The sequence below is a fragment of the Geotrypetes seraphini genome, chromosome 7, assembly GCF_902459505.1.
Source record: "Geotrypetes seraphini chromosome 7, aGeoSer1.1, whole genome shotgun sequence".
Taxonomy (NCBI): domain Eukaryota; kingdom Metazoa; phylum Chordata; class Amphibia; order Gymnophiona; family Dermophiidae; genus Geotrypetes; species Geotrypetes seraphini.
Genome location: NC_047090.1, coordinates 31,363,247 through 31,372,175, shown reverse-complemented (window position 1 = coordinate 31,372,175; position 8,929 = coordinate 31,363,247). Strand labels below are relative to the sequence as shown.

General features: G+C 42.4%; 1 protein-coding gene across 1 annotated transcript; it reads left to right on the top strand.

The window, feature by feature from the left end:
- The first annotated feature begins 830 nt into the window (after positions 1–830).
- On the top strand, positions 831–8,704 carry BTG1 (BTG anti-proliferation factor 1). The gene is made up of 2 exons (XM_033952553.1): positions 831–1,235; positions 7,405–8,704. The coding sequence occupies exons 1-2, from the start codon at positions 1,091–1,093 to the stop codon at positions 7,767–7,769; spliced, it is 510 nt and encodes a 169-aa protein (XP_033808444.1). The 5' UTR covers positions 831–1,090; the 3' UTR covers positions 7,770–8,704.
- The last annotated feature ends 225 nt before the right edge of the window (positions 8,705–8,929 follow it).

Here is an 8,929-nt window from a genome sequence, read left to right as displayed (position 1 = left end):
TTCCTCTCTTTTTATCTACCATCTGCTCCAGTAAGGCCATATGTTAGGGCTAATAAAATGGCACACAAAAGCAGCACAGCTATTAGAAGGGACCTGAAATGGTTTCCTTGATTTCCACAACACTTAAAAGAAAGTGTAGGAGTAACCTTACAGATGCAACGTTAAACACCTTACTGGGCAGCGTTTGTCTTCCACCAATGTTTTTTTCTCTCTGGCTGGACAATGTTGCCTATTACAAAACAGATGATGCCATTGTTAGAATAACGTTAGGCAAACATCCGTTTATGTTTTGGGAATCATTAACTGTGCATCATCATTTTAGATTACCCCCTTTTCCTCCTCCTCCTCCTTCTCTTCCCCTCTCCCTTAACCAGGATGTATCGTTTATCTCCTACTCTCCTCCTTCTGTGTTTTCCTATTCAGCAAGGCTGCAGCTGCTCAAAGGTTTCTCTGATAAGACCCCCCCCCACACACACACACACATAATAATTAATATGACCAGTGTGTGATTGCACTCCCCATGTTCGGTTAGTCCCTGGGACGCCCGCCCTAACCGGGAACAAAGAGCGCGAAAAAGCTGCTCGCGCTCCCCCTCGCCTCACACGCTACGGCCGCTCCTCGCGGCGGCCAGCACAATATTTGTTTACCATGCCATTACGTCAGTTCCACACACCCCCACCCCACGTCCGCTCGGCGACCCGTGGTCTTCTACGTCATAATGGTGCGGTCTCCTGATTGGCGGACGGCGGTTCCCACGCCTCCCGGAGACGCCGTCGCCGTCCCCCTGGGCTCCTATAAAAGGCCGCCGCTGGACGCTCGTCTTCCTCACTGTCCCGCCGCCTGGGAAAGCAGAGAGAGGTGGTGCGCGCTGGCGCCCTGGCCGGACCTAAGCTGGCGAGCTGCTTGCGAAAAAGCCCCGCTTCACCTCCACGACGAATGTTTCCCCAGAACTCCTCAAATAAAAACAAAAACTCTCCCCGAACCAAATATTCTATTCTCTCTCTATACACACCTAGCCAACGTCAAACGCACCAAAGAGTTGCACCCTCCCCCCTCAGCTCCAGCACTTAACCCCGAGCCGATCGTCCCCATGCATCCGTTTTACGGCCGAGCCAGCATGCAACCGGAGATCGTCGCGGCCGTGGGCTTCATTTCCAAGTTCCTGCGGACCAAGGGGCCCATGAACGACTGGCAGCTGCAGACGTTCACCCAGTGCCTGCAGGAGCTGCTAGCAGGTAAGACGGTGTTGGGGGTTGGGGGGGAGAGAATCGGGCGAAGTCTGCCTGCAGAAACTTTGCTTTCTACCGAAAAACACCCCCACAACAACGTTGGCAAACACGCTATAGGTGGGTGAAGAAGTTGCAACATGAAGGAACGAGTGAAGTGCATCCCCGTTCTCTGGATGCCAAACGCGGAAGAGCCGCTGAGGATTCAAGAGAGTGAAATGCTTTGTTGTGTTGTCGTCAGCTTCGCTTGTTTACTGGGTTATATATGGGAAGGGTCGGCGATAAAGTCCAGCGATGAGAGAGCAAAGAGACCTGTGCAACTTTTTTTTGTTGGGGGGGGGGGGGTCATGCACACAACAGGAGATTGGAGAAAAAAGCTCTTTAGTGAATCCGGCCCTTAGATCTAACTTTCACCAGTTGCCAGCTCCATTTACCCCGCTCCCAAAACATAATCCTGTTCTATTTTTGTGGATTGTTGGGAGATTGCTATTGGGGTTTTTTGTGTAATTAAAAAAAAACCCTAACAACACAACTTCAGAGGGATCCAGTGAGGGATGGCTTGTTCTGTTAGGCTGTTCTGAAGTGCAGATCCATTGGGGAGGGGGGCTTGTAGGCAGGGGACAGTAAAGCTTCCTTTGTGCTTTCTGCTGATCTTGATCAACAAACATCTGAGTCAGTGTATCCCTGTACTATTCATTTAGCTATTTAGGGTGTAGGTGTGCATAACACTATCCCTGAACATTCAAAATAGGAAAAACACCATTTTAGTATCTCTGTTCTTTATGACTCTCTCCGCCTTTTGTTTATTTTGACACAGATCCAAGTGGAGGGACTTGGTAGATGTGAGGATGGTCCCTGCTTAGCCTCAGGGTGAAACTGAGAAGCTCTGTGATGTAGAGGGTTAGACTCCTGCAACCTAATCTCATTGGTGAAAGAGCTGTAAAAAGGAACATTGCCAAAGGAGGAGGATTCAACCTCTTCCTTAAAAAAAAGAAAAGAGGAATTTGTTGGCAAGAGTTGAATGACAGCCCTGGTCTAGCTAAGAGGAGGGATTTAAAAAAAAACAACAAAACCCTACATGTCTAAAGCTCCTCAAGTGAGAAGCAGCTGTTCCACTCACTCTTTGTTCACAGACCCAAATGTGTAAATTGCATACACAGTGAGAATCAAAAAAGCTTGAATATAGTACCTCCATATAAAAAACCTCTCCCCCCCACTATAGTAATACCAGTACAATAAACATGTAATCAACCGTTTAGTGTTGCACTGTAATATTTGATGAAAAGAACACTTTGGTATTTTGGGAAATCCTTCAAAATATTGAGAAAAAAAAAGGAGAAATATAGTTCTTCAGTTTTTGAGACATTTCTGGTGTGTTATCTCTGAAGATGAGGCCTGTGATGTCTCTGAACCAGCCTCTACAGCAAGTTCCTTTTAAAGGGTAACAACGGATATCAAGCCCTGTAAACAATATAATTTTTTCCAGCACCAGTTTGGCAACAAGAATACTGGATAGTTTGGCTTCTTTTCCTCCACCCACGTACACCCCACAAACCAGAGAAAATATTTCTTCACTAAGTGTAATTAAATTCTGGAATTCGTTGCTGGAGAATGTAGGGAAAGCAGTTAGCTTATCAGGGTTTAAAAAAGGTCTGGATAATTTCCTAAAAAGAGAAGTCCATAAGTCATTAGATGACTTGGAGAAATCATATGCTTATTCCTAGGATAAGCAACAAAAAAAATCTGTTTTTCTCCTTGGGAAACATGATACTAGACTTGATGGACCTTCGGTCTGTCCCAGCATGGCAACTCATGTTCTTATGTAAGCCTGTACATATGTGTTTTCTTGTACATGGTTATTTATTCAAATTTTTTAGCCTGTCCTCCCAAAGGAGCTCAGAACGGGTTACAAATCAGGTACTCAGGCATTTTCCCTATCTGTCCCGGCGGGCTATCTAAGGTACCTGGGGCATTTGAGATTAAACTTAACATTTAACATGCCAATGTAATTTCAAGAGTTCTATGTAATGTCGCTGTCTATATACAGTCTCTTCCCTTGTAAACCGCTTAGAACTGTTTGTGGTATGGCGGTATATAAAAATAAAGTTATTATTAAGTGATTTGCCCAGGATCACAAGGAGCAGCACAGGGTTTGAACCCATAGCCTAAGGGTGCTGAGTCCATAGCTCTAATCCCTACACCACCCTCTCCTCTTTGTGTGAAAGAGAATTAAAGGGAAAACTGGAACAGTGTCTTAAGCATGTTTGTGACTTAGCTCCGATCATGATGTGAAAGAAAACAAGCCCTCCATATGCAGTTTGCTATATAGACTTTTTCAGCTGCTGTTTTGAATTCGATTATCAAGCTAAGCCAACACACTCTAGCTAGCTGATTAGTTATTTTGCAACCAAGATCCTTAGGAGGAAGGAACGGGAAGGAGAGTTTCTAGAATAAATTTTACTTTGCTGATAAAGTAGCATGATATCACGATGCTTTCTGTGAAGATTAAAATTACACATTTTTGGTTAAGCAAATCATTACCTATTTCAGTTTTGGAAGTGACTCAATGAGTTTTCTACCTTTGTGTCTACGGGGAGTAATTTTCAAAAGATTATCTAAAATTAGATGCTTAAAGTATGTTCTACGTGCAAATTCTATAATGCCATTAAGCACGTAATTGCTACAAAATGCGCAAGTCTACAGTTACATGTCTTAACTTTGCGCTAACTCGGTATTCTATAACTCGGGCCCAAAAGTACTGGGTATACCTCCGATCCTCTGCCCATGCTCCTCTCACGTCTACACCCCCTAGCGGTGGGTCGCATGCTAAAGAAATTACTCACTAAGGGCCGGATTCTGCAAATGGCGCCTCCATCAGTAGCCGCCTAAAAAAAACTGCTGCCGATCGCGGGTCGATCACACTACGGCACCGTTTGGAGAATTGCGTACATACTTAAATGTAGGCGCTGGTAATAAAGGCCAGGGCTTTGAAGGCCTACATTCCCGGTGCCTGTGTTTGATGAGAATCGCATCTACAGTGGCTCCTACCTACGCCTAAGGTCATTTCTGGCGTAAATCGCGCCTATACGCAATTACAGCGTCCTTTTTTGTAGGCACCTATAATTTTTTAAATGACATTTTATTTGGTTTTAAATGACGCAGTCAGTTACCACGCCGATTAAACAATCAAGTTAGGCAGCAGTAGGGCACCTAAAGCCGCCTATCTTATGCCACTGTTTAGAGAATTTGGGCCTAGATTTATGGAATGCCAAGTGCAGTTATGCATGTAGCTGGAAATTAGTGAAAATTTGCGCCAACTAACTCCACTTACAGCCAGTTATTGATACCATTTAGCACTTAATTTAACAATTAAGTTACACTTATTACTACAGTATTCTATAATCTGTATGTGCACCAAGACCCAAATTCTATATATGGGCATTCCGAAAAGTTACATACATTTGTTATAGAACAGGGGTAGGGAACTCCGGTCCTCGAGAGCCGTATTCCAGTCGGGTTTTCAGGATTTCCACAATGAATATGCATGAGATCTATTTGCATGCACTGCTTTCAATGCATATTCATTGGGGAAATCCTGAAAATCCGACTGGAATATGGCTCTCGAGGACCGGAGTTCCCTACCCCTGTTATAGAATATGCCTGATCAGCACACAACTTTGGTGCAGGTATTTAGACCTTAGTTTTTCTCGTCCTAAACGAATGTGCCTAAAGTTAGTGACGCATACAGCCGCCAAGCGTGATTCTATATACAGCACGTGCTTTTTACAGAATTGCACTAAACGCCATTCTAATCAACACCGATTTTTTTTTTTAGGTGTCATAATTTAGAATTTAGGGCAAGCGTGACCATCGGTGTGCAAGATTATATACAATTAGGCAAATAAAGCAGCACTTCATTCAAAAGAAACAATATGAAGGTGAAATTCAACTTAATAAGCAGCTCAGAGTTAATTAAATAGGGAGGCCCAACACGGTCCGTGTTTCAGATGGATGAGCCTTCTTCAGGAGTCCAGATCGATCCGCTATTTGTTAAAAAACAAAAAAACCCCAATGAAGACCAAACATGTATGTGTCGCACGTTCAGGCCTTCTTGGTGGGAAAGTAATCGATTGTACGCCAAGACGGCGTGAAAGTGCAACACACACGTGTTTAGTCTCCAATGATTTTTTTAACAAATAGTGGCTCAATTGAGACTCCTGAAGAAGTTTGGTCGAAACATGGACCATGTCAGGTCCTCCCCATTTAAATGCTAACTACATTGGATGAGTGTTCATTGTTACTACAACCAAGAATTGCTATAATAAACCTTTTTTCCGTTCATCTGAATACTATGTTCAAGTTTATTATTATTATTATTTTTTTAATAATAATTTGTATTCCATATATCCTACAATTCTATGCGGATTAAAAATTATTCAGGTACTCAAGCATTTTCTCCTAAGTATTCCGGAGTGCTCCCACTCTATCTAATGTACCTGGGGCAATGGGGATTAAGTGACTTGCCCAGGGTCACAAGGAGCAGTGCAGGATTTGAACCCACAACCTCAGGGAGCCGAGGCTGTAGCTGTAACCACTGCACCACACACTCCTGCAAATCAAATCTTATGTATATATTTTCCCCACTATGTTGTGTGTCTTTTCTTTTCTCTTAAGTGGGATTCCCCCCCCCCCTTTTTTTAACCCAAATCTGAGCACCAAAAACAAATTAATTCTGAGTGCTGTTCTACAAACAGCACTGTGAAGTGGGCGTCGTACAGAATAACTTGAAGCACAGGGATCCAGTCCTACTTGGGGCGCAAGGATTTACACCACCTGAAACCTGGTATAAAACTTTGTGTGTAAATAAAGTGTGGATCCTTTGAATGCTGTAATAGTATGTGCATCGTTAGTAAATACCCCTGGTGCACCCATGCCCCTCCCCCTTTAGCCACGCCTCTTTTCAGTTACATCATAAAAGATTTACACATGAATTTTTATAGAATATCACCTAGCAAGCTGAGCATGTAAATCCAAATTGTAGCCAATTAGCACCAGTCATTGATAATGCCCTGTTAGTCACTAATTGGCTCATTACTCAGTTAAATTACACCTGCAAATTGGTCATACACCCATAATTTGTGCATGCAACTTTGAGTGCCATATGTAGGATTGAGGGGTTGCTGTTTATATTGTTGCTTGCTATAGGAAAATGTGTGTACTATGGAGCAGTATTGAGAAGTTTTTATTTGAAGAGTGACTAAATTAGTTGTAAGTTTGATAACTGGTATAGGAGATCTTGCCTTAGACTGCAATGAGAATGTTTGTGTTCTTCAAATGGAAACCTTGACATCCACCAATGCTTAAAACTACTTATCACTGATATTTTTGTCTGATCAAATCTCCTGAGTAGAGAATGGCACGGTGACACAATTCATCACCGTCCCCGTCCCCGCGGATAACCACGGGAAACAATCCCGTGTCATCCTTTAGTGTCTATCTCAACCTCAGTCCTTCTACACCAGCATTCTTCAATGCAAGGCTTGAGGGTCATTGGCTGTGCCCATTCATACTCTGATTATTATGTAAGCCAAGTATAGGATAATGAAGCCATTGTGACATTACTGATGAGGTTGGCTCTTAGGCATTGGTAGAAAGAGGCATTATGATATCACAATCTCGGCCCCGGAATGCTTCTACCCTTTGGGTTTCTGCCGGGTACTTGTGACTTGGGTTGGCCATTGCTGGAAACATGATCCTAGCCTTGACGGACCTTTGATCTGTGTCAGTATAGCAACGCTTATGGTCTTATGTTCTGACCATCTGGTCCTTCTACACCAACATTCAAGACTTGAGGGTCAGTGGCTGAGCCCATTCATACTCTGATTCTTCCCTCTCCCCTTAAAGAATGACACGAAGATGGTTTCCCCCAGGGACGGGAATGGTGACAAATTTCATCACCGTGTCATTCTCTACTCCTGAGAGCAAAATTTCTAAATTACATACCACAGCCATTTCTGTTTGGGAAAGGAGATTGCCATTTAGATCCTTTGCAATGCATATAAAATGAAGCATGGTTAAGACATGAAAAAGAAAATGCACACCATATTTTCAGTAGAGACTTCTAAATTTGAAAAGAACCAAAGTAAATCACTGTGTTGTTTTTTTTTTCTTTTTCCAGAACATTATAAGTGTCACTGGTTTCCAGAAAAGCCCTGCAAAGGCTCGGGATACCGCTGTATAAGAATCAACCATAAAATGGATCCTTTGATTGGACAGGCCGCCCGGCAGATTGGACTGAGCAGCCAGCAGCTGTTTCAGCTTCTGCCGAGCGAGCTCACCCTGTGGGTGGACCCCTTCGAAGTGTCCTATCGCATTGGAGAAGACGGGTCAATCTGTGTGCTATATGAATCTGCGCCTGCAGCGGGCAACAGCCAAAATGGCAGCGCGGCCATCGTGGAGAGCAGGATCAGCTGTAAAGATGAACTGCTCCTGGGCAGAACGAGCCCTTCAAAAACCTACAATATGATGACTGTATCGGGTTAAGATATAGTCTATCACTGGATCATCTTATAATGGATGGATAAATATGGCTTTACTTTGGGAGGGCTCCTATGGGGATGGATTACAGAGTTCAAATGATGTCACAGCTGTGAAGATTGGCACAAAATATTGTGACCTTTAAAAAAAAGAAAAAAAAAAGTGCCACAGTTTGGACAGTACCTTTCAGTAATTTAATAGCCTGTGAGTCGAGTGGATTAAAATTAAATTTTTCTTGGGAATGACATCTTACGAAGATAGTCACTCTTTTATGACAATTTTAAAGAGTTTTTTTTTGCTTTCACCAGTCCTTTTGATCCAAAGCCCAATGTTTACGTAGAAAGTTCCTCTTTGCAGACGCTAACAGAGTAATTTGCACAATTAAATTCTAATATTGTTACTTTTACTCTGGCAGCTCAGCAGTGTGAACTGGAGTTCTGAAAATACTGGAAGAAGTATTGGAATGACTCGACTTTGCACTGAAAATATGTACAAATGTATATAGAAAAAGTGATTTAAAAAAAAATCTGTTGGTCCTATCAATCGGAAAGGGTCCACCGTGTTAACAAGTTTCACAGGCATTAAAAAAATAAATAAAGACACTGTCTGAACTGTGGTGTTTGCACCAGCTGTAGGTACCTGTAAATTTGCTGGCTTGTAGTTTTCTAAGACAGTAATGTTCCCTTTTCCCCCCTTGGGAAAGTAGAGATCTTGTTACTTCCTTGTACTTAATTTGGTAAAAGTCTTTCCCCCCCAAAAAAAAAACCCCCACCCTCTATTTTGTGAGCCTTGTTCTCTTTTATCCAGTAAATTATGAACTGATGTAAATTTGTACAGTTCATGTATATTGATCGTGGCAAAAGTTGTACAGATTTCTATATTTTGGATGAGAAATTTTTTCTTCTCTATAATAAATTGTTTCCTATCTTGGCATTTTAAAACCATCTCTTGTCTTACTATCCGAAGAGTGACATCAGTATTTTATTTCATTTCTCATTACTCGTGTAATCTGGTGCATATGAGCATTCATGGCACATAATGTGCTGAGAAACATTTTATCTATGTAGTAGGGGGGTCACAGCTGGATTTAGCCTAGAGAGAACCCCTTGTGCGGAACATACTTCTGTTAAAATCTTTAAAATATGTTTAGAATATAGAAATGAGGA

What these genes read in the sequence shown, in the direction of transcription:
- BTG1 (XM_033952553.1), top strand. Translation starts at nt 1,091, where the DNA reads ATGCATCCGTTTTACGGCCGAGCCAGCATGCAACCGGAGATCGTCGCG. An exon ending in CCTGCAGGAGCTGCTAGCAG is followed by an intron (nt 1,236 to 7,404) that starts GTAAGACGGTGT and finishes TTCTTTTTCCAG; the next exon opens with AACATTATAAGTGTCACTGG.